General features: G+C 42.2%; 4 protein-coding genes across 4 annotated transcripts; all 4 read right to left on the minus strand.

Moving 5' to 3' along the window:
- Positions 1–11: 11 nt before the first annotated feature.
- Positions 12–12,429, minus strand: arhgap42a (Rho GTPase activating protein 42a). The gene is made up of 24 exons (XM_037467840.2): positions 11,663–12,429; positions 10,540–10,635; positions 10,393–10,454; positions 8,099–8,170; positions 6,688–6,789; positions 6,482–6,592; positions 5,837–5,941; positions 5,477–5,606; positions 5,260–5,360; positions 4,787–4,896; positions 4,619–4,697; positions 4,465–4,504; positions 4,284–4,346; positions 4,103–4,177; positions 3,893–3,977; positions 3,760–3,818; positions 3,539–3,644; positions 3,217–3,376; positions 2,993–3,143; positions 1,993–2,703; positions 1,734–1,896; positions 1,394–1,465; positions 1,175–1,254; positions 12–677 (listed from the first exon to the last, which is right to left on the minus strand). Exons 1-24 carry the CDS (start codon positions 11,814–11,816, stop codon positions 589–591), a joined length of 2,976 nt encoding a protein of 991 aa, XP_037323737.2. The 5' UTR covers positions 11,817–12,429; the 3' UTR covers positions 12–588.
- A 3,053-nt stretch (positions 12,430–15,482) lies between these two features.
- Positions 15,483–17,131, minus strand: snrnp35 (small nuclear ribonucleoprotein 35 (U11/U12)). Its single transcript, XM_037467889.2, has one exon. It carries the CDS (start codon positions 16,978–16,980, stop codon positions 16,279–16,281), a length of 702 nt encoding a protein of 233 aa, XP_037323786.1. The 5' UTR covers positions 16,981–17,131; the 3' UTR covers positions 15,483–16,278.
- Positions 17,132–17,748: 617 nt separating this feature from the next.
- bud13 (BUD13 homolog) lies at positions 17,749–20,902 on the minus strand. Its single transcript, XM_037467888.2, has 10 exons — positions 20,717–20,902; positions 20,471–20,558; positions 20,134–20,218; positions 19,870–20,049; positions 19,311–19,600; positions 19,101–19,209; positions 18,781–18,919; positions 18,504–18,682; positions 18,329–18,410; positions 17,749–18,078 (listed from the first exon to the last, which is right to left on the minus strand). Exons 1-10 carry the CDS (start codon positions 20,851–20,853, stop codon positions 17,985–17,987), a joined length of 1,383 nt encoding a protein of 460 aa, XP_037323785.2. The 5' UTR covers positions 20,854–20,902; the 3' UTR covers positions 17,749–17,984.
- A 505-nt stretch (positions 20,903–21,407) lies between these two features.
- LOC119215608 (thy-1 membrane glycoprotein-like) lies at positions 21,408–23,318 on the minus strand. Its single transcript, XM_037467890.2, has 4 exons — positions 23,127–23,318; positions 22,418–22,475; positions 21,957–22,283; positions 21,408–21,855 (listed from the first exon to the last, which is right to left on the minus strand). Exons 2-4 carry the CDS (start codon positions 22,452–22,454, stop codon positions 21,758–21,760), a joined length of 462 nt encoding a protein of 153 aa, XP_037323787.2. The 5' UTR covers positions 22,455–22,475; positions 23,127–23,318; the 3' UTR covers positions 21,408–21,757.
- Between the last annotated feature and the right edge of the window lie 84 nt (positions 23,319–23,402).

Here is a 23,402-nt window from a genome sequence, read left to right on the forward strand (position 1 = left end):
GCTAACCATACACTGAATCTTTATTAAGTAAAGTATTTGTCTTTTATTTAGGCACCATGAAGAATGGCAGACAGTAGAGGGAAGGCGTTACGGCAGGATTCAGTCTTAGACCTTCAGTTCATGCTGTTTCAGGCCCAGGTGTGAACACTTCATCTCTGGTCTCACAGCCTATAAGATTATTACAATAGTAAACACATAAACTATCAGGATTGTTAAGCAAAATGCTTTCTCCATGTACCTTACAGACAAATGCCATGTATGTATAGCATTGATCACATTCATAAAGGAGATAATAACATTGATTAAGTTACTCCGTCATGTACAAATGGAGGATAAGTCAAACAAGATTTTAACATCAACTCTATTAGACACTGGTTAAAAACGTTGGTTCACCTCGGAGTCACAATAAAAACATACAGCACATGCATCGTTAATATCCAGCCTTAGTAGTTCAGTGGTAGCAGTCACAGTTACACAATGAATATATTATCTCTCTGACTAGCAGCGCAGAGTTTCACTGTAGATCCCTAAAGTCTGAGTTAGACCTTTGTGTTATTCAGTGGTGTGGTGATGTCATCATCTGCTCCGTCACATGTATGTGATGTAGTTTTCCGGTATGAGACCGGTTCTTCCGTTGTACGTCGCCTGAAGCCAACCTGGTTCCACAGAGGGGTACACTGCAGACACAAACAACTCCGTCAGAACAAGGACCTTCATGTATGAGTTGACCTATTTAGAGCTTATATAATGCTTATATAACATCATCTAAACCCATAAACAACTTCTAAGCACATGACAGACTTGAGTGAAGGGAGTACCTGCTAGTTGTTTGAGTATAGCACAGATATACTGGGACCATTACACTCCCTGAATGAACAACCTACAATAATGGTAAACTGTTACTGTTCCACTGCTGCATCATACATATATGTTGAACACCCAAGCATTATTCAGTACCCCGAATTGAATAACAAATATAAATAAAATAAAAAGTAATTTAATAATGAACTACAGAATAATGTGCTAAAATAAAGCCCGACCCCATTAACAAAAAAAACCCTTTAGACTAAAGTAATCCAGCTCCAGATCAGATGTTAATACCAGGTGGAAATGGGTCCAAAGTTTCCACAGGAAATGAAACTGTGTGTGTACTGTGTGTGTGTTTTTTTCCTACCATTTGAGAACATCGCCCCCTGTGGAAAACTGAGCTCGTGGCTGTGCTCTGCTTCACAGGAGTAAAGAGCCTTTGCATCCCTAGTAGAAAGAGAGATTTATGAAAGGAGTTCAAGAGGATCCCTTGTATCACTATGTTGTATCCTGCTTGTGCAGACTTTAATAACTTACTTAACGACAGGAAAAGGTTGATCCTCAAACAAGCTGAAAATCAACATACCTTCCAGAGGAACACACGTCTAATGCTGAGGAGAAAACCGAACTCTCTCGCTGCGGTCCTCTGGCTGATAGTCTGTAACACACAAACACAACAATTCGCTCTGCGATACAGTTCCCACGATCGCTTAAAAACAAAAAATCACCAGTTTACAGTTGTAGAGAAATAGTGTCCCTTTGAAGTTAAGCCAACTAGCGTAATTCACAAGGATGACGGGTCTGTGTTTACCTCTTCATGAAAAATATTTAAACTTTTCAAACTTTAACCCTTAAAGCATCGCTCTTCATCTAAATAGTTGCTGTCTCCTGGGATAAACCATCCAATACATCTTGCAGACACTCACAATGACCCAGGTCTCTGGTAACCGTTGCTGGATGAGGCGGCTGCAGAGTGTTTGGCGATGACGTCGGAGCCACAGCGGGTGTGCGCGGGTTTGCGTTTGTGTGTTGCTTCCTGTGGGTCCAGCGACATGAGACTCTGCACCGATCCGTGACAGCTTTTGTAATCTGCGATTGGAGGCACAAGAAATTAGAGCCCAACATCAATAGGGAATCGACAAGACTCTTCTTGCTGTCGACACGCTTGATCCCAGATCTACGCACCCTCGGAGATGTGCAGGGAGGTCAGAGAGGAAGACGTGGAGAGCCGGTAGGGGAACAAGGAGGAGGAGGAGGATGAGGAGGAGGAGGCAGTCATGTAGTTTTTTCTGTGCTGCCGAGTGGGAGAGGTAGTCACTTTGGTTTCGGGGGCAGTAGAGGAGGCACTGGATGCATTTCTTTGATCGACTGCATGAGCGCTCTTCACAGAGGAGGCAGACGCCGCTCGCTGAAGAGGTTGGCCTTCCCGCAGAGAGGAGGCGCGCTCCACTGAAGAGGCCTGGATGGAGTCAGCGGACGGGGAGGCAACAGAGGGAGATCTCGACTCTTTTACGGATGACAAGGAGGCGGTCAAGTTTTCTTTGGCGGTGAGACTCCTCTCCGTGGAGACTAAAGAGGACGTGGAGGAAGACACGGAGGAAGTCTGCTGGGTCGGAGGGAGCTGGGAGGAAGTCCGGGATAAGGAAGGCGTAAAACGGGGGGAGGCCGCGCCGTCTGTCGGGCCTGTGTGATCCTTCCCGTTTGGGGAGTCGTGGGGCCGCGAGCAGGAGGGAGCAGCATGAGGAGACACCTGCGCCGCGGAGGACGAGTCGGGTTGGGCAGTAGGAGTGGACGGAGGAGAGGTCTGAGACAGGCCGTTCTTCTCTGAGGAGTGTGAGGACAGAGACTCCTGGCTGCCCATGGGAGTCGTGCTAGGGCTGCTACTGAAGGTGTCACCTAGAGGGAGGAATGGAAATAAGTGATAAGTCCCTCCCACTGCCGCTTCATTATTCATGTTACAAAAAGTGTTACAATCAAATTCAAAGTCAAATTGAGGGGTTGTGAGAGTATTAGTATTAAAAGTATTAAAGCGTCATTATCCAAAATGCGAAAAACAATGGAAAGTATTTCAGAAGGTTATTATATATATGAGTAACAAAAGTAAAGTAACAAACAACAACAACAACAAATAAATGCTGAGTAATGAGTGACAGGTTGTGGGGCTGTCAGCAGCAGAGAGACTCACTGTCGTTGTCGGCCAGGCACAGAGTTGGAGGATAGAGACGGGCCCTTCTCTTTCCAGATGACAGACAGATGGCCTTGTTCCTCCGAGGAGCCGACCGGGAGGATTGAGGCTGAGGTATCGGCACAGACAGGTCCGGGGCCTCACCAAATATCTGCCAAGAACATACATATCCGTTAGGTATGTGTGCGATTTTTGAGTATCTATATGTGGGTTTGTGAGCGCACCTTGTGGTGGTTTTCAATGATAATCTCCACCACAATATTCTGAAACTTGATATTCATCATGGCGGCCACCGTCTCCTCCTGCGACCTCATCAACGTGGGGCCGAAGATCATTCCCAGGTTGGACACGGTCATCATGTTCTGGTCATTGTGAAGGGACACTCTGCAAACACACACACATACGCACACACAGAAAGATAAATATGACTACATAAAGCACTTTCAAATATGTTTTAGGAGAAGAAAAAAAAGATCCTCTCAAATCAATCAAGAGGCCATTCTGAAGGCATTGGAGATAAAAAAAGACCGTTTTTTTGTTACATACTTGAGCAGGTGGTTGGTGAGGATGTCCAACATAGATCTGTTTTTTTCTGGTAGTTTGTGTACGAGAGCATGGATTGCTCTCACTCTGTACTTCTGGTCGTCATGCTCTGTGAAACAAGGACAGATCACCGTGGAAACAACACGACTTAGTGGTGAGATGAGGACATTCTGTGCTTCTGTTGACAGGGTGCACAATGCGTGCAGGGCAGTAAGGGCTCTTACTGGCAGCTTTGATGAATTCTTTATGCAGTCTGTAGGTCAGCACTGGTTCTGCCAGACACCTGCACACACATAAGATATCATGAATTCATAATGAATTAGTAGCATCAATTAAAAACGTTGTACTGTATGTTACCTGAAATAGTTCTTCAGTCCGCTGGTGATGGTCTTGTTGTCCCAGGTGTCTGCATCCAGTTGCATGTCAGTAGGTGCTGTGGATGCTAGAGGAAAGTAGAAAATGCATTATATACCCGTAGTAATGGATTTTCATGACTCATCCGCTGTGCTGGAAGAAATATCCCCCATACAGGAAAATCACTGTGCACAGGGAAGAAGTGTTTCTTACCAAACACAGTCGTCATCAACCGCTGCACTTTGGAGTTGACTCCCCCGGTCCTGTACAGTCCCAGCGTAGTAATGCCTACACACACACACACATGTGTTTTTAACATATATTCATAACACAAAAGAATAAATACTCAATATTTGAATTATTTTTCTCATGTGAACATCCAGAGGAGGAATACCTCTTGTTTCAACAAGCTCAATACACTTGTTAACAAAGTTGAAGCCTGCCTTGTTGAGAAATGCTGTAAAAAGAAACATATTTACATAGATGAATATCTAATACATTGCAAGCCATTGTATATGTTATAAAAATATAATCCTTTGAATTAAATTGGGATTAGCATGAATTTGAATACTTACTCTCCTCCTTTTTACTCAGTAATGAAGGCAGAGTGTAAATCTGAACAAATGCAGAAGTGATGCATGTTAATACGTGCATGACAGTGTGACATTTCCAACATTATTGTTAATATCATATTTTCTATCATATATTTAAGGGTGAAAATATTCATACAGGTTCTTTTCCATCCATTGCCTCCATCCAGAGCCGCCTGTTTGCCTCAGAGAGTGCTTGCAGTGTGATGACGCTATGTCTGCAGGGAAAAGGTTATCGGCCCACATTCCAACAGCAGCTACATCTCAACGTATTCATCGGTCTCTGCGTTATTTCCCTCCCTCTCACCTCTCCACCACCTCGATGTCAAAGCAGAAGCGTTTGTCAATTGAATCGGTCTTCCTTCTGACACAGGAGCGCAGCTTGAACATCTCCGGTGTGCCGTTCGACACGCCGTTCTGTGAACAGAGAGCAGTGTCTGCAATATGCAATTCACATGTAATCTCTATGGGAGCCACACAAAGTGGGAGGTTTATACATTGTAACATCGAGACAGTGTTGCTTACCACAAATATTGTGGTCTTTTTTTTCATGTTTTAACATTTCAGCATAATACTTCCTGCTTTTTTTTTACACTAGCTTGAGGTTTGTGGTCAAATTACATTTGTTTTTGTCACTTGCATAAATAGCTACTTAATACAATACTGCTATTTGCAGAGTTTTGAAAGCTTATCTGTTTTAAAAGCTTAGCTGCTTTTAAATGCTTTTAAATAGGGAAAAATCTGTTAACGTGTGGTTATTTATCTGTGCTACCAGCTCACCTGTCTGCTGGCTGGTCGGGCCTCTGTGTTGCTCATGGTGAACATCTTGGTGCTTTTTTCATAAGTACAGTAGTATCTGGTCCATACGCTGCCCAATGGACCTAAAAAACACAACACACAATTGTGTGTGTGTTATAACGGACTAAAGTCTTTGTTCACAGCATAAGCGAGAGAAAGACACTGAGAAACAAGAAAATGGGAAGTTAGTGTAACTCACGTTTCTCCTGTATATACAGATATCCCTCCATGGTAAAGCAACTGGGGGCTTTGAAGTCTTCCTCAGCAGACCGTATCCTCTTCATCAGCCTCTCAACTTCAACACGCGTACTCTCAAAGTTGTTGCGAGCCTTAACAACATACATTACAAACGGCTCTGAAAGGCGGTTTGCTCACATATTTAAATAAAGCAAAGTCTATAACAGAGAGTATAAACATCATGGACTCCATGATAAGCCTCTGCGTGGCTACTTTAACATGCACAGACTTCTACACCTCTCTCTAAATGGAAGCTCAGACCCGATCAAACAAGTGATATTAGCTCTGGGCTTTGGTTTACGGAGTAAACACACACACTTACATTCTGCAGGTTGAATTGAAGCTGCTGCTTGTAGGGTTCGAACTCACTGGCCAACTCGTAACCCTCATGGTAGAATGTAAACAAACCCTGCAGAAAGGCTAATAGCTGAAGATCAGAGGGAGAAATTGGCAGGAAAAATGTTAGCTGGAGGCCTGGTAGTGTGGAGCACAATGAGGGGATTACAGTAGTAGGATTGTCTGTCATCTGCTCAATCAGTCAAGACTGCTACAGTAAAAAAAAAAAACTACACAACAAAGAGTTTCCCTCTCTGTGAGGCTGCTGATATCTCCATGCAGGAAGTGCTTTTACAGCAACAGGAAGTTGTCTTTACTGATATCTATCATTAAAATGTTTTTATCTCTGGTCAAACAGTGTGTGCAATGTGTGTTTTTCAGAATCTGGCCTGGGCTGCTTTCCATAATCACGTCTGCATGGACTCTCACCATGACCGATATTGGCTTTCTGGGCTCCAAATGTGACTTCAGAATTACCTCATTGTTTACAAGCAGCACAAAATAGCCGTGTCAGCCATATTTTCCTGTGATGAAACATTGTGTGTCGGTGACTGTGTTAACCCTCCACTGGTCAGAACTGCAGCACGGATAATTGGTTCCAACATTGCATAAGGTAAGAAAGTGATCTCACCGGCTCTACAAATTCAAACTTCTTTCTTTCCTGCACTTCTTGGATCTTGAAGACATACTGCAGCGATGCATCATAAAAACCCTGCCTGTCCTTACTCATCTGTGAATCCGCCTGCAATAAAAACAAAAACAGCACCCATTTAGTACCTTTTGTTACCGAACACGTGTTGGAGGAACTGTTTGTTTTTTGTAAGTCAGACAATTTACCTCGTGAAGATGTGATTCCTTCTTTTTGGAGGACAAGCTGAGGTGTTTTTCGAGAACAGAGTAGTACCTTTCTGTCTCCTTGTCAAACTGCTTCTTTCCTTCCTGGAGAAGACATGGATATAGAGAGGATATTATGTTGTTATTTAGTAAATAAAAGCATACATTCTCACATGGGATAAGAGTTTCACACTTAACTAAACGTCACCATCCCCAGTCAGTTATGCCTCATTCAAGAGATAAAAGGACAGATACGATACTTCAGTTAAGATAAAAAATGATATGTTCATGATCATTTACATCTATGTTTGTGTGTAGTAATTCCTCAAATGGTTTAGTTCAGTTTAGTTTTTTGGAGCACAGACAAAATAGGAAAATACCACATTTGTGAGATATCCTGTGCTAGTTACCAGTACTTGACAGTCCAACCAATCCAACCACCTAATAAGTAAAAACAATAAAGGCTACCAGTTGACAGCCATGTAGAGTACTGGTTCAAGCTAAATACTAATAACAGTAACATACTCACAAGCCAACCCTAACATAAATATGTTAAGAAGGTATAATGTTTGCCATTTTCACCCTCTAAATTGAGTGTGCTAGCATGCTAACATTTGCTAAAGAAGTATTGGGAGGGACCTTAGTTATCTGTAGCAGATGTCATGGATATCTATTCAATCCTCATGTGTGTGTATATATATATATATATATATATATATATATATGGGACATTAAACTGTGGGAGAGAAATTTCAAAAACATGGTCAAAGTTTGAACAGTGACTAAGCAGCTTCAAACTTCTCATGTCCAATGAATCCTTGTGGCAGCTTGAGGTTGTGCTGCTCACACGGTCCTGCTACATTCTACAGGCTGCGGAGTCCTTCCGATCAACACCGAAAAATCAGTTGTGATTTCACTTTCAAGGTTAGTCAGAGCTGTTCTGTTTTTTGAAACATCGTCCACTCAATGCCCCGGCTTTCCTTTTTTTGGTGGAGTTCTGAGAGGAAAAAAAAGACTAAAGAGAAGGAAGAAAAACTAAATTCTAAGTCTTGAGAGAGCTGCTGAAACCAAACACCAGACTCACTTTGTGTTTATAGTGTCTCACTGAGTTCAAATAACCCCCTCCCCCCGGCGGCCGTTCCCACGACCTTGTTACTGACACCGGACCGTGTTCCATCTTTTGTCCGAACAAATTGGATTCTCTGACCCACCGGGTGGGAGATTGAATGGGACCAGAGCAGGATTGGTGTGTCCAATCATCACCTTCAGTGTTAGATGACAAACATACACTGCCTGCTTTGGAACTTAGCTTTTTTAAACCTCAGTTGATACTGCGTGAGGATTTTAATATCACCTGTGACTTAAACAAAAAGTAAAGTGGTTTCGCTTTTGGGTCTTAGAGCAGCAGAAGTACCTTAACGGCTCCAATCTGCTCCTTCCGAAACCTCTCGAGCGGTGAGATCAACACGTCGTCGGCATTCTGGATCTGAGTGAGGAAAAACACACAACAGTCAGTTCAGGTAGTCACAACAATAAATGACAACACGGAGACCGGAAAAAAACAGCGTGGACTTCAGTGATGGTTTCTGATCCAATTGTGTGCTTGAGAGACAAATGTCTTGACATTTCTGCTTCACTTGAGTTGAACGTTGAAAATTGTCCACCGAGAAAAAAAGTGAAATACAATCCTACAACTTGGAATCCTGCTTTCCTTTATTTAAAGGATTTAGAAATATTTATTATTTTTATAAAGACATTCTATATCATGTCAAAGGTACATGTTTAAGATATTTATTATGAGATTGATTATTGACAATTTTATGGACTTTGCTCGAGTTTATCATCCAAATCACAGAAAGTTGTGTCGAGACTTTGTGTGGATTTAGGCGCGTTGTATTGCTGATGAGCTCACAATGACGACATGCTGATGCAAAGAAGGTATAATGCTTACCATGTTTACCAGATTAAGATGTTCAGATTCAACAAGATGTATTAGCATTCATGCAAAAAGGAACATATCATCACATCATCAGGTAATAATGAGATTATAATGAAAAAAAAAAGGTAAAATTAATGAAGACATAAGAAACGGACTCAAGGATGTATGAATTGAATTTCATCTGATCCCACATGCAAATTTCAGCAGAAAAAGCGCCAAAACGCGTTTGCAGCTGTGCTTACAGCATGCATAACAAACTCATGGTTGATGTTGAGACATGAGCCAAGCAGTAAGGAAGTCCACAGAGCTGTTATCAGAGCTGTGGTGTTTATACAAAGTCTCTGCCCTCTTCAGTCATGAGTCTAAAGTCACTGTCACGTCTTTTATTTAAGCAATGGACTCAAAATAGCTTTCCAGCCCTGCATCGTAACTTTGCTTTCACTTCACTCAAGTTTAGTACCGCAAGAATGGTCTCTTTTCTTTGCATGGTCTTTCTTTTCACCAAGTTACAATACATCGGATGAAACTGAACACTGAGTGAGGTAATAATAGTTATCTCAGATGAACCGGTAGGTACTTTAGAGGAACCCATTTGCCGGAATCCCACTCGGACTCGATAATGACGGTATTAGTAGTGTTAAGACCTATCTGCAGCATACCATTTAAAGCATACAATTAAATTGCACACGCACACACAGCCACAGACACAGAAAAAAAGAGAGCAGACATACACGCACATACACACACCCACACACACACCAATACACACAGGATCCTTTTATGGACTTTCCCAGGCAGTCAGCCCTCTGCTTAGTCTCACTTGGGAATTGGCAGAATAGGTTCCACATGGTTCTTCAGTAACTAGACCATGCACACAGCCACAAAGCCACAGACACACACACACACACACACACACACACACACACAGAGAGGGCTATGCAGAAGCTAACGTACTATGCATATACATACGTTGCACGGAGGTTTGCCTGCATGCCAGACTCCAACCCCCCCCAAAAGATATTTTTCAAAATCACTATGGAGCACATGCTGCCGCTTGCAAGGCCACAACAAATGTGTCAGTCAGAGAACCTCATTTAGACAAGATGCTTAAGGAAGCCAGAGGGGTGCAACAAGTGAAGATTCAACTGGGAATGTGGGTATAAGGTCTTCTTATAGGCTTCTATACAACCAGAGGATTTGCCCTGTGCTGGCAAATGGAAAGAATGGAAGATAAAGGCACTCCCACAATGTCTTTACTTTTCACACCCGAGAAGCTGCTTACCCAAGAAGCAAGAAGCAAGATGCCTTAAACAAGGAGAAACTTCTCTCTATTACGTCTTTATGAGGCCCGTCAGAAGTCTGTTGCTTCTTTTCCCGAGCAAATATATATTAATCACAATCATTTTTTTAATATCAATTATGTAGAAGGATGGCGTTCAAAGACTAAGAAAAGTCCAACAATGTCAGAAAGAAATAGAAAGAATTCTTTTTGCAGATTGCTGGTGGACTGCTAAACTAAGAAAAAAAAGTTAAATTTCTAATCTAATTAACTAATTAAGAACAAAGCTTTACATTGTATAAAGTACAATGGAGCTCATAGATAGACTTAGTTGACCTATTTACTGTATACCACTCACCCTTATTTTAAATGGCCTCTTTTCGGGGTCACAAGGGAAACAGAATGTCCTCAATTTTGAAAAATGTCTTACTTTACAAATAAATACAAATAAACCTGCATTCACTCTCTCTTTCACACACACTCTTCTTACCAGTCGTTTTCTTTCCTCTTCCATGGTGCTCAAGAGCTGAGAGAACTCCTTCAAGGACTGAGCTGGAAAATACATTTTACACCTCAAAGGTGGATCATATTTAATATATTTTGCAGTCTCAACCTCCTGTTTTACAGATTACCTTACCTATGTTGATTTCATCATCAGTCTCCGCGTCTCCAATGCATTCTAGCTGAAACTCCTGCAGAGACTGAGAGAACCGTTGAACAGCGAGAGAAAGACCTGTTAAAAACAGAATGTTCAGTTAGTTATTTACACGTACAGAAATTGTCATATTGCCATAACTCTGTGTTTCCCCTACCATTATAACAGCCCCCCCTGACAAAATGTGCAATTAAAAATAAATAAATAAATTGTTTTTGTTGTTATTTATTCACGCACGGCAGTTCCATACTGACATTAATATGTCGCGAATAAGTCTGTGTGACCCCCCACAAACTTTATGGGTCCAAACAACACTTTCATAATAAAGATTAATAACACATTTTATTCTCCATCGTGCCTAAATACTTGCCGCAACAAGGCTGCATTATTACACTTGATCTTCTATAACATGCCCCCGAGGCCCACTTTTAAGACCATGGCTGTAAAAGGTCTGTTTACATCAGTGCTGTCTGTAGACACAAGGAAAATAAGGGGAGACTCTGATACCCTTGTTGATAAATTAATGGATTAGAGGATTTAAGGTATATGAATATATATATGAGTATATGACCTAATTCTTCTTTGTCCTATTGGTAATCCCATTTTGCTCTATATTAGTTATATAAGAGCACAGATACCTCACTGTTAAGCTCACTTATATTGACATTTTCATTTGTATTGACAAAAAAAAACTTTATGAATGTGACCCTTTGCACTTTGAATGTTACACCCACTAGTAGCAGAGACAAATATAATGAAATCTGTTATTACAAAATAGCTCCGACCACCCATTTTACCCATCTTTGTGGTTTGAACATTTCTGCCTCCTTATTGCAAAATAGCAAATACAACCTGCAATGGTATAATAAGTAAAACATCTATTACCATACTTAATACTGTAACTACACTGTGCTGCTCATAGCACCCAAACACAACTAAAAAGAATTAGGACCGAGCTGCAGCTAAAGTGTCCACACTTCACTCCTCTGGCTCTGTTTGGTTCGATGGCCTCGGGTCGTCCTGTTATAGGCACCACGACGCAGAGCTGGACACTCCCCGACCAACAAAAAAAAGAAACCAAGACGTCGACGCACCGCGCACTTACTTCTGAAGGCAGACACCAGCATGTTTCCATCTTTGATGAGGTCTTTAATAAACCTGTTGGTGCGCTCCAGCTCGATCTCATGGCACTGCAGTCGCTCTCTGAACTCCGGACTGTCCAGGAAAGAGTCGCTGAACTCCAGCGTCGGCAGACCCATCGATGAAGGACGGCACGATGCTAGTTATGAACCTCAGGACCCGTTAACCGTACCTTCTTAGCGGGACGAGGGAGAGGAACCAGTGGTTCGAAGGGCTTCGAGGGGAATTGGTCAGAAGTTTCTTTCCAGCTCTTCTTTTTTTCTCATGCCGTTCCTACTCCCCCCTCCTCAGAGCCCACTTCCGGACACTGGAACACCACAGAGTCTCTGACAGAGTTTAGGCCATCCAGCGAGCTGTACGCGGCTTCTCCCGCCTCCTATAAAGCATTCAGTTCAAATATAACAAGACGTCGGCCTCGTGGCGGCTTCTCCTTTGTGCGGAAAACACCACAGTTCACGGAAAAGTAGGCAGCAGAGGGAAATGTTGAAGGAATGAGAGCGGCCGGTAAAACTTCGTCGGTATCCGGCTCGCGCTGAAGGCTCGTTACTATGGGAACGGGAGACTCCTGGCGGCGCGTGCGGAAATCAGCGCAAAATGTGCGAAATCCGTCACATTAACATCGTGAAAAGTTTCCCAAAGTCTCTACAACAACGATACAACAACAATACGGCTTATACTAGTACTACTCATTATAATAATAATAATCAATGATAATTATAATAACTTTATTTAATAAAAATAATATTATCTGTGGACAAATCTTACATTACTTGAAATATTATGTATTAATAGGGTGTGATAAAAGTGATTTTTTAATAGAAATAAAAAACCAATATCAATCAAATGCAAGTGTCGATAGTTTTTAAATGTTTGGAAATGTGGAATCTATTGTGTTTTGTGCAACCTTTTGCAGAGTGATTTGTGTGCATGAGATGTTTATTATAAGATAAGTTATTATCCTACCTTTTTACTAATATAATATGTTGAAGGTGAAGTAAAAAGTAAATCCGTCCACAATACACATAAACTAGCTGTAGCTTAGCTTAGAAAGCAGATATTTGGTAAAATGATTCATGTGCAAGAAAAAGTTCTGTGCTGAAAAGTTACAGGCTAAAACAAGCCCTCTACTGTGAAAGAAATACAATTGGGAGTCATGCCAGCAGAACACTGGGAGGCACAGAGCATTGCTGAGTGCTGGCCAAATGCTCCAGGGCAACCAATGAATAGACAACATGTTTTCCTTTTTTTTGACAGTGTGATGTAAGTGACTGAGTGGCTATAAATACATCTAATATCATTTTACTCACAACTGTGTATTTTACTTTTATCACTAATGACATGACAATATTCACAGTTGAACTTGGTAAAAGGCTCAGAGTGTCACCTGTAGGTTTCTGAGAAGTCTCACTTGTTTTGTTGATCAGAATGACTACCGCAGTAAACAAGCTTGACGTATCTCTTTGTATGGGGTTGCACAGATGAACAGTAAATGTCAAGGCAGTTTGTGGGTAAACACCGCAGAACTGAACCAGAGCGTGAATTTTTCTACATGCAAGGTAATCAACACACTCACTAACTCTCTTGAGGGCTGATTTAAGGTGAATTGTTATTTGACATAAATTCAACATCTAATATTTTCAAGGACAATTGTTCCCGCCTTCTATTACAGTGCATTCGACTACTGATTACAGCGCAGCAGCCTCAGCAGCTGGTGGGCAGAACAGCACAGCCAGGAGGCAGCAGGCGTTATGTTCTTAGATGACTCATTTCAAACCTAATGGATCAAAATCATTGTGTTTTCATGAGATTTTGTTGCTCAGATATATTGTGGTTAAGGGCATAAGAGCTCCACATAATGCTTTGGATGTGAGTACTCGTTGAATTAAAGATTGATGGCCCCAAGGACAAGAAATAAAATAGAGCCAGAACAATATATGAGTTCCTACAATAAACATCAAAATGTATTACTATTTTGCATCAATATAAGGGCAATTTTCCAGAGAAAATTGTATTGTGATCACAGTTATTGATGCTGTGTTAATAATTTAGTTATATTGTCTTTACGCATTTTTTTTTTACAGCTTTGAAATGAAGAGGATTAAGGATTAATAAAGAGGATCGCGTATTGACTATTTCAGCTGGAACATAAAGATTTGGGCAAATATTAACTGAAGTTGGTCCAGCTGCGTTAACTGGAATGCTGCACTTCTAAAGCAGACATTGCCCCCTCTGGTACATCTTGACTTCCCCAGGATTCCTCCTTTACCCGGACACTCCCGCTAAGATGGAGATGACGTCACGAGAAGCCTACCGCTTTAGATGCGTCGCACAGCAAGACAGAGGCAAAGGTCTGCATTTTTATCTCAACCTCGAGATTGAACTCATTTTATCTTCTTTAAGATAAGACTTGAGTGAGTTATGTATTTATGGACAATATATGTTGCAGAGCTGAGACTAGCAATTACAAGCTGTATGTGATGTTTATCGGATATTTGTGTGTGTATTTTGGAAACAAGTTTGGGTTGTGTTGGTATTTAACAGGGCAGAGATGAGAAAGTTTATTAGTTATTTATTCAAAGATTTGTTCCCAATGTTTACTCATGACATACTTCATGGATCATTTCATTACTATTTGTGAAACTGCACCCATACCTACATTATGGTTACCCTTCAGGAGACCATATCGCCCTAAGCAATCAGCAGGGCTCCCAGCGGTGTCATCCCACATCCTCAAGACCAACAGGAAGAGGAAAGAGCAGCGGACAATGTGCACCAGGGGAAGATGAGCAAGAAGGCGACCATGATCTGACAGCCGTTATAAAAGAACGAGGTACGACAGAGTATCAGAAGGATTTTCCTCCTCTATCGTCCTGCTGCACGAGGCAAACTCCCGCCCTCCCACAGCCAGACAACATCGGCATCAACCCTGCCTTCAGGTGGTAACGTCACTGTCACGTTCTACTAAAGCTGAATGTAGACAGCAGCTCACCAGTTTCTGTGTGTTTTGATCCGCAGGATCGACTTTAGCACAGTGCAAAGAGAGAATTTACCGGTTTGGCCCTGCAGAACCCCATTGGTGCCGGTAAGCTGAGAGTGGCTTCCTACGCACAATCAAACCCAAACAAATAAATGTCAGACAACAAACGATTTAATAAACCGATTAGAAATGTCAGTTTTGTCCCATGTCCCATGTGTTTCTTTGCATTACTTCTGCATAACACATAAGTTTTGATCTTACTGATGAATGCTGAAATAATTGAAACTGGAATTGAAATCCTAGGCCAGTGATGTGTTGAGTTATCCTTCCCTAACAACATCGAGCAGGGCGTGTCAGGGCTGGAAATTCTTAATTCAATATGATCTCTAATGCAATCAGATCCTTTTTCCTGTTGCTTGGGTTTACTCAGTTACATCAGTGCCACCAATGACTCACTTCTTCTCAGTACAAGCTGTTTTCTTATTCTTCAGACGAATTTCCCAGAAGTAGGACCGATGAGCTAATGGACCGGTGACGTGTCCAGACACTGGATAAGACTTAAGGAGCTAAAGCAGACCTTTAACATTTCATATTGATGACTTGAGACCAAGTAGTGGTCAGCAAGAGAAAAAAACAATCCACTCACCACTCAAAATGAAAATACAATCTGCTGCAGTGGACAGGCGCAGGAATTAAAAGAAGTTAAGTTAAATATTTTTATGTTAGCTGTGAAATAGGAAACTCAATTGAATGACTTATTGCAAAAACAACCCATACAAACGCTTCAGATGGATAGTTATTTTTATCGGGAAAAAAAGGAAAGTGACACGTTGTGTTCAGATCATTTCTGGTTTATTTGTTTTTCAATCCCGTGCCAAGTCAGTGATGCACCAACCCTTTGGCATTTTTAAGACTTATGTTCTGCTCTAAATAACTTTGTAAAACATGTACGAAAGAGTTCACATTCACATCTAACTTCCCACTTTTGGATGCCGTAGTGTTTCAACACCATAATTCAAATAAAGTGTCAGAAACTAAACCGCCTCGAAGAGAGAACATGTAACAGATTCATTCGTCTGCAGGTACTGCAAAAAATAAAATAAAAAATACTTAAGTTTCAAATCTTCCCTTTAAAACAATGAGCATTGCATTTCTTGATATGGTGGATTATTCAAGTGATTTGTGTGCTCAATCTACACAAGAGTTCTGAGAAATACGGAAATACTGGTCCACCGTGACATTCATGTCATTGGAGGAACGTATCGACAGAGAGGGAGTTTTTAAAATCGGTAACCAAATGCAGAGAGCCCACAGCCTGGGGGAGCACAGCCCGGGGAAGCACAGCCTGGGGAAGTCCCAGTCTGAATGGGTGTTTTCGTGCAGGAGCTACCATGTGCCGGCACCCGATGTCACTGTAGAGTAAAAGCATCACTTTGAACTCTTGACAACAGAAGCAAGTCATTTGTTAATTGAAATGCTTTTAGTCCACAGTCCGAGCCCCGTGTGTAAAGCCCCAGCTCCGCGGTACACCTGGCCGTGAATCCCTCCACGCGATACAGGAGTCTGTTCAGTGGATCGAAAGTCATTTGAATCGGCACTTTGCGTCATCTCCTGTCCCGGTTCCGGTTTCGGTCTCCCTGTCTGCGGTCGTCCCGCTCTCTGCCCCTATCCCGATCGTCTCTCCTCCCTCTGCCGCCCCACTCGGCCTCTCTCTGCCGGTCCCGGTCCTCCCGGTCCCTGGTGCCCTGTCGCTCCCACCCCCTTCCGCCACCGCCGCCCCGCTCCTGCAGCGGACCGACCCCGAGGTTGATGGGTTTACGGAACGGCCTGTCCCGGCCGCCGAACCGCAGCTGTCCGGACTCTTTCTTTCCTCCCTGTCCGCCGCCGAGCCGCCGGGGCACCCAGCCCTTAAGCAGCCTCTCTTGCTCAAAGTCCACAAAAACTTCGTGCTGGTCGACCACCAACTTGTTGGCGTCCCGGCGGGCCCGGACGACGGACCGCTCCTCCTTGTATTCGATGAAGGCGTAACATTTGGAGAAGCCCGTGACGATGTCCCGCACCAGCCGCAGCCTCTGGACGTCTCCGTACTTGGAGAACACTTGGTGCAGTTTGTCCTCTGTCGTCAGGGGGTTCAGTCGATACACAAACAGGGTGAGATGAGGGTCTCCAACAACGCCTTTGTTGGGTTTATAGCGGGCGGTCATAGCTCTCCATACCGCCCGGTCGTGCGGCTCCACGTCCGTGCCGTCGATGCTGCCAGCTTTCAGAGGGTCGTACACCTTCGCTATCGGAGTCCATTCGGCCATTTTCACCCACAAATAAGTTTGTGTTCGGCTGTACACGAGATTAAGTGAGTTTCCACGCGGTTAGTTTTCTACATTAATCGACAATGGCAAAAGTGTCGCGGAGATTCTGTTCGGCTTTGACTCAATCCAACAAACCCCGACAGAAAGCATCCTGAGGTGTGCGTGAATGAAATCCTTCCGTAGCGCAACGAGTCTATTACGATATAAAGGTTCCTACCTACTTGATTATGACGGGCACGTTTCAAGATTTATAATTGTGTTGACCATATTTATGTAAAATTTGTTTATAAATATGCGTAATTCACTGTAATTTTCAGTGATATATATTATATATATATATTATAGTTAGTTGTAAGATAGTTATAGTAACTAAAATGCTGCAATTTATGAAGCAAAGCAAAGTTAATTATTTGAAATGCACTATCACACAACTTTCCTTACTCAAGGTTTTGGTATTCAAAGAGATGGATGTTCTCAGATGTAAGCTCTATAGCTGTGGTATGATTTCATCCATAGCACTGTAATTTCTGACAAAATAAGACCATCCTCACTAAAAGGCTCACTTACTGTAAACACGTGTTTGAATATCCTCTGTGTCCAATATTTGACTACTTGGTAACATATAGTTCGACAATGCAAAATAACAATGTCAGCTATATGTATCATTTGCAAATTGATTGGTTTATGTGAACACTTGAGTGACAAAGGCACAGTTCTTATCAAAAACATCATTTAATAAACAGTGAAAAACATATGACATCCCTTCACTGCTATGTACAATTATTCAATTTATTTCATGGTTAAACACATATAGTGTGAAGACCACTGTACAGTATCAGCCAGCTTTGAAAAATAAAGTAAATCGTCTATTTCAAAGTATCAGTGTTGTGAAGTAGATGGGTGTAATCCACCGTTGCCTTAACATAATTGATTAGATATTCTGTCTAACTCTACTGATGAACCATCCTACTCTTCAGCTCCGCTCCATCTGTTTGGTATTGCCCTTACATGTCCTCCACGCTCCATTTGTAGGCTTCCTCCTGGACAGCCTTTTTATCGGCCATTCGAGAGTAGCGTTTCTTTTCAAAACCATTTGACCTGAGAGAGACACACACACACACAAATTGCAGTTATTTCTGTAATCACAACTTCCTCTTTTGATTTGATGAACATGCGCAAATCTCAAATAAAAGCTCACGGCATGTTCACTTTAATATAGAGGCAAAATTGTGATAATTAAATTATGCATATTTTGGTAACTGTATTTCTTGTAAGATGGTAGTATAAACTACAACACTTAAGTCCCTCTTTCAACAATTCTCACACACAAAAAACACAAGGACAGTACCTGTCAACTCCATCCCAGCGATAGCCTGGTAGAAGATTGAAGCGGTTGGGAGGTGGGGGTGGGCCTTTATATCGAGGTTTGTCTGCAAAAAAAAAAGAAGATGATTTACGGTTTGATAATATGTGGTAACCATTTTGGATCGTTCAACTCGGGGAAGAAGGTAGACAAGTTTCACCGTGTGAGGTATTTCGCTCCTTTTTCTTTCTGAGCATGGCAGCCATTGGATCTCCTTCTCTTTGTTGCTCTCTCAACATGCGGTCAAGATCCTCGTCATCGCGGTGACGTGCCAGAGGCTTCTGGGCTTCAACTACTGCATCCTCAAGTTTCTGCTGATACATCTGGCCCTGGGCCAACCTATGAACACACATCAACTTCAATGGTGGAAACAAATCAGGACACGAAATAAGCGCACCCTGTAGTTTACTCTGATGGGTGAGTGTATGCACACTTACCCTCTACCCCACTGAGCGTATTTCTCGTCCTTTGCTGCTTTTTCACCAGCTTTCCTCTTCTTCTCTTCTCTCTCAGTTTCCAAATCTCTCCTTTTACCAGTCTTGTCTCGGAACACCGTCTGGGCATTGCGGGATTCATCTAACAATAGGTAGGTATGTAATCTGAATAAGAACTGCATCAATCCAACTTAAAAGAACAGATAAAAACCATGGACAAATACAATTGGCAGGCGGCAAGAGCATGTTGAGACTATGAAATGGAAAGTAAGCTTTCTAGTCAACAGTTGTGAAGGAAAATAGTCTAAAAAATGAAAGCCAACCTTCTAGTGGTTGGTTTTTTCTTTCGTTGCGACGATTCTCCTCCTGCTCCTTCCTTAAAACATCTACAGAAACCAGACCTGCCTTCCCACCAGAAAGCATCCTCGGACCCTGAGAAGGAAACAAGAAGAGTGGCTTGGTTCTGATCAACTGGATGTTGCATAAACACAGCAATTTCAGGCAAATCAGAATGTATATCACTCTTTGCTCACCTGGGACTGGCCAGACCTACGAGGTGGTGACAGATCTTCATCTGGGTTATTTTCACTTCGTGGCCGTCTCCGGGGAGGCGACTGGTCGGAATCAGAGCCTTGTTTTGTTTTTGCGTGCCTTCTCGGAGGAGATTGGTCAGAGTCTGAAGCTCCTCCCTTTAATCCCTTTTTCCGCGGAGGTGACTGGTCCATGTCTGAATCGTGCCTGTTCTGAGCCCTCTTTGCCAGTGGGGAACGTTGAGAATTAGGTGAACGATTGTTAATGGGTTTTTTTCTGGCAGGAGATGAATCTGAAAAATAAACATTTTTAAAATTTTGTTTATATAATTAAATCCTTTTTTACACACTGGATTGTGATATACAATATTATTTAAAGGATTAAGACTTCAAAATCATTAATTAATCTTATTATAACTTTTGTAAAACAGTAAAATGAAATGGATTTTTGAGCGATCAATCAAATATAATACATGCCACTTTCACAACTTAATGGGTATCTTTATGGTGATAAACTGCATACCAACTTTGGAGGATCCTCTAGCTGTTGTGCTCTCATTACCTTTCTCATCTTTACTTGTTCCCAGGCGTTGCCGAGGAGGTGAGAAGTCTGGAGAGTCATGACGACCTCTGTTAGAAGGGGATTTGTCGGGAGAGTCATGACGAGTCCTGCTTGATGCCACAGGCTCGGATTGTTGATGATCACTGCCGTCCACATCTTCTTCGTCTTCCTTTTCGTCAGCTATTGGAAGAGGGACTCAAAGTTAACAAAGATGTTTAGACAGAAATAGAACCACAATTAACTACATTCACAAATAGCAATTACCTCCAATTACTTTCCATCTATTGCTAGTCCTGAAGGCTTCCAGCTGTTTCACTTCTTCTGGTCGATCATCAATCATCTCAGCAATCTCAGCAGATAAACAAGAGAGGCGATTTCAAGAGGTTGGTTTGGCAAAGATTTTATAACAATGATACATTTTGCCATGCATGGATTCTATCTCTTTAATACATCCGCATGGATAAGATTATAGAAGGCTAGATCCCCCTTACCACCCTTGGATAAGAACATTACAGAGAGAAGAAAGCTAATATTTGAATGTGATTTAGCGTTAATGGGCACTTGCTAGCATACTAACGGCAGATAAGGTTTTAATTCTCACCACTGGAGCTTCCTCTTCGTCCTCTTCGCTCTGATCGTCCTCTACAACCATCTGTTTCCAGTCTATGTCATCGTCGACAATTTTAAGTCTTGAACAAGAGAAGTAAAAGTGAGCGAGGTACACGCACGTTTCAAATACGAGGCAGCGCGAAGCCAAAGCGGCAGCAGCTACCTCGGTTAGCTTAACGGCTAACACAAGCGCACAACCTGCCCAAAAAGTTTGGTAAAAACGTTGCCATTGACTCACCCCTTCTCGGGAATTTTACGCCGTTTCTTTTTAAGTTTCCCTTTAGCTTTTTTGGCATCTTTGTCGGCGGATAAATAACGTTTAAGGTACTCGGCTTTAGATAGTTCTGGTACTTTGCTGCTGGTTGAAGCGGCCATTGTTGTGTTGTCAGAAAGTACGGGTAGCACCGAGGGTCAAGAATGACAATTGTAAAGCAGAAGCCTTGTTAAAAAGCGAACAACCTCACTTGAACTAAGAACGCAATGTACTTAAGGTGGGGGCAACTTCATCGTTATGAACTAAGTGGCTGGGGGAAAAATGATGTTATGTGATGAATAATATGAATAAAGCCATTCTCGTTAGTGGTTTAGTAAGTAGGAGAATCTCCTGAAAAAAGTGTTTACGCCGAAAAGCTATGCACTGGATTTCTCAAAAACCTGGTGGCTAGTTGGATTGTAGAATTTGCAGTGTTGAGAGCTGAACTCTTTTATCTTAAATAGCTATGAGCTGAAACATATCGCCTGTAAGGCCGGAGGCAAAACTGTTTTACTGTCAAAGTAATAGTACAAGCAGGGTAGCAGAAGCATCAGTAATAGTGCTTACAGTATTTTGAGCTTCAGTTGCAGTTCAAATAGTATATATATGTATATATATATATACGTTTGTACTAAATATTTGTAAAACAACGAGAACACTGAATTGACAACAAAACTTTTTTTTTTAAATAGCATCACTTTATTGAAAACAAATCCTGCAGCTTAAAAAGTAGTATTGCCATTACAAGTTACTCAGTTTATTTATACACAAACATGTGTTCCTCAGCAACAAAAAGCTCTCAATCTCTTAACATCTCTATTGAATCATCTTCACTCTTTCCTGGTCAAAGAGAGTTATGAAAACATTCTAAAGCTATTCCAATGCTCTTGGGAGGAAAACAAAAAAGAGACGGACATAATGGCGAGCTGTTGAAAACGTGGGTGCATGTTTTTAATTGATGTTTGATATATGACAGATGCGTGGTTAGACATGGGTGAGCCAGCACGAGTTTGCACGCCTTTTCTTTTAGCTGTGTGTTTGATAGATGAAGAGCAGAAAACAAACGATCCAGGAGCAGGAGCTCTTCAGAAACACGCTCACAGCTGAACATGGGACAAGTTGATCTGCAGAGGGAGCAAAGAGTGATCAAAATCCTCTGTAACAAGTCTCCCACTCACTCATTCTCGTGCTCCCTGCCTTTGTGCCACATCCACAATCCACCCACCTTTCATCACATTGACTCTTGCAGCCTCCCCGGATATTTTGCACATGTAGGTGGTGTTGTGTGGGAGACTGTCTGTGAAGCCGTTCAGGGTCATTCTGTAGCCGTGAGGCTCCAGCTCCTCCACGTAGCTTTTGTCTTTGAACTGGCCCTCTGCTGCTGAACCGGAGACATTGGTGTTAATGAGGGACTCTTTGGTTCCAGAGGACCATGAGAACTCGTAGCTGTTGATCTGGTTGGGCGTGGGCTCAATCAGACAGTCCACTCTCAGGTCATTGTCGTCTTCAACACACACGGATATCAGATCGCACTCGGCTGGGATCAGCAACCCTGGAGTAAAACACGGGAGAGCATACGGAGAACGTAGAGGGGACGAGAGCATTGAGAGACATACGACATGTAATGGAAGCCTGCGTTAAAGTGTCCAGATATCACAGAAGAAATATTGAAGAAGTAATTCTGACCTGCCAGCACTCCAAACGCAAACAGATAATTGATCATGATGGAAAGGCATTCATCTAACTTTGGAAAAAAAAGAGTAAAGAAAATTACAAGGATTATTTATACATTGTAAATATTCCATATAGAAAAATAAACCATTCAAAACAGTTATTCTCAACCAGAAGCTTGCGCTCTCTGCAGGCAGTTATTAGGTTAGTCTTGTTGAGGTCATGATATAATTTACTGTAATCTGATGTGCATAAACAACAATAAGGGAAAGGGTAAAAAAGATACCAATGGAAAAAATACAAATACCGTAAATATATTTTGGTCTACTTTACATTTGTTTTGGGCCAACACTGTTCAGCTGATCTGATCTAAAGGACTTTGATTGTCCTCTGGTGGCCTCCAGAACGTGATCTGAGCCCACCTGTAGCCCGATCCAATGACTTGACATGATTCAAAGAGGACACAGGCTCTGCCCTGTTTACTGCTCATTCCTCACATTTTTCCAACGCCCTTGACACATTTGTTGCATTTATCTGCATCCAAAGTTAAATATTACATTAAGAGTTATTAAGTCATAGACAAATGTGTCCACATCACTGCACATGGATAATTTCTGTGATCATGTGATGTGTGCCTAAATGTTCTAGCATATTCCATGTGTCCTTAATATGACCCAAGTGCTCATATCTATTCCTCAAGCTGCAAGCTTGCGAGGAGCCTTACCTGCTGTCGGGGCTGGATGATGTAGCTGCTCTTGCCTGCGTGCTTTTGTCCGACCGGGGGGGATAAACAGCTGGTGGCTTCAGTGAGCAGCACTGCAGAGCATCACACTTCTGAGACGGGCTGGGAGCGAAACAGAGTGGTGGAAGGAGCAAGTGGGAGGGATGATGGTGGACCAGAGAGCGCTCTGATTCGTCTTGCTCCTCTGCAGTGCCTGATGGGGGACAGCGGGAGGGCTGCAAAAGTCTGTCGACGTCATGGTTTTCACAAACTGCGTGC

Source organism: Pungitius pungitius, chromosome 16 (genome assembly GCF_949316345.1).
Source record: "Pungitius pungitius chromosome 16, fPunPun2.1, whole genome shotgun sequence".
Lineage (NCBI taxonomy): Eukaryota > Metazoa > Chordata > Actinopteri > Perciformes > Gasterosteidae > Pungitius > Pungitius pungitius.

Excerpts from the sequence above, each read along its gene's own strand:
- arhgap42a (XM_037467840.2), bottom strand. The coding sequence starts at position 11,816 with ATGGGTCTGCCGACGCTGGAGTTCAGCGACTCTTTCCTGGACAGTCCG. Across the intron at positions 5,361-5,476 it reads TCTGTATATACAGGAGAAAC|GTCCATTGGGCAGCGTATGG; the intron begins GTGAGTTACACT and ends TGTGTTTTTTAG. Across the intron at positions 4,897-5,259 it reads CCCGACCAGCCAGCAGACAG|AACGGCGTGTCGAACGGCAC; the intron begins GTGAGCTGGTAG and ends CTCTGTTCACAG.
- snrnp35 (XM_037467889.2), bottom strand. The coding sequence starts at position 16,980 with ATGGCCGAATGGACTCCGATAGCGAAGGTGTACGACCCTCTGAAAGCT.
- bud13 (XM_037467888.2), bottom strand. The coding sequence starts at position 20,853 with ATGGCCGCTTCAACCAGCAGCAAAGTACCAGAACTATCTAAAGCCGAG. Across the intron at positions 20,219-20,470 it reads ACGAAGAGGAAGCTCCAGTG|ATTGCTGAGATGATTGATGA; the intron begins GTGAGAATTAAA and ends TTATCTGCTGAG. Across the intron at positions 18,079-18,328 it reads CGCTGGGATGGAGTTGACAG|GTCAAATGGTTTTGAAAAGA; the intron begins GTACTGTCCTTG and ends TGTCTCTCTCAG.
- LOC119215608 (XM_037467890.2), bottom strand. The coding sequence starts at position 22,454 with ATGATCAATTATCTGTTTGCGTTTGGAGTGCTGGCAG. Across the intron at positions 22,284-22,417 it reads TGCGTTTGGAGTGCTGGCAG|GGTTGCTGATCCCAGCCGAG; the intron begins GTCAGAATTACT and ends GTTTTACTCCAG. Across the intron at positions 21,856-21,956 it reads AAGAGTCAATGTGATGAAAG|ATCAACTTGTCCCATGTTCA; the intron begins GTGGGTGGATTG and ends CTCCCTCTGCAG.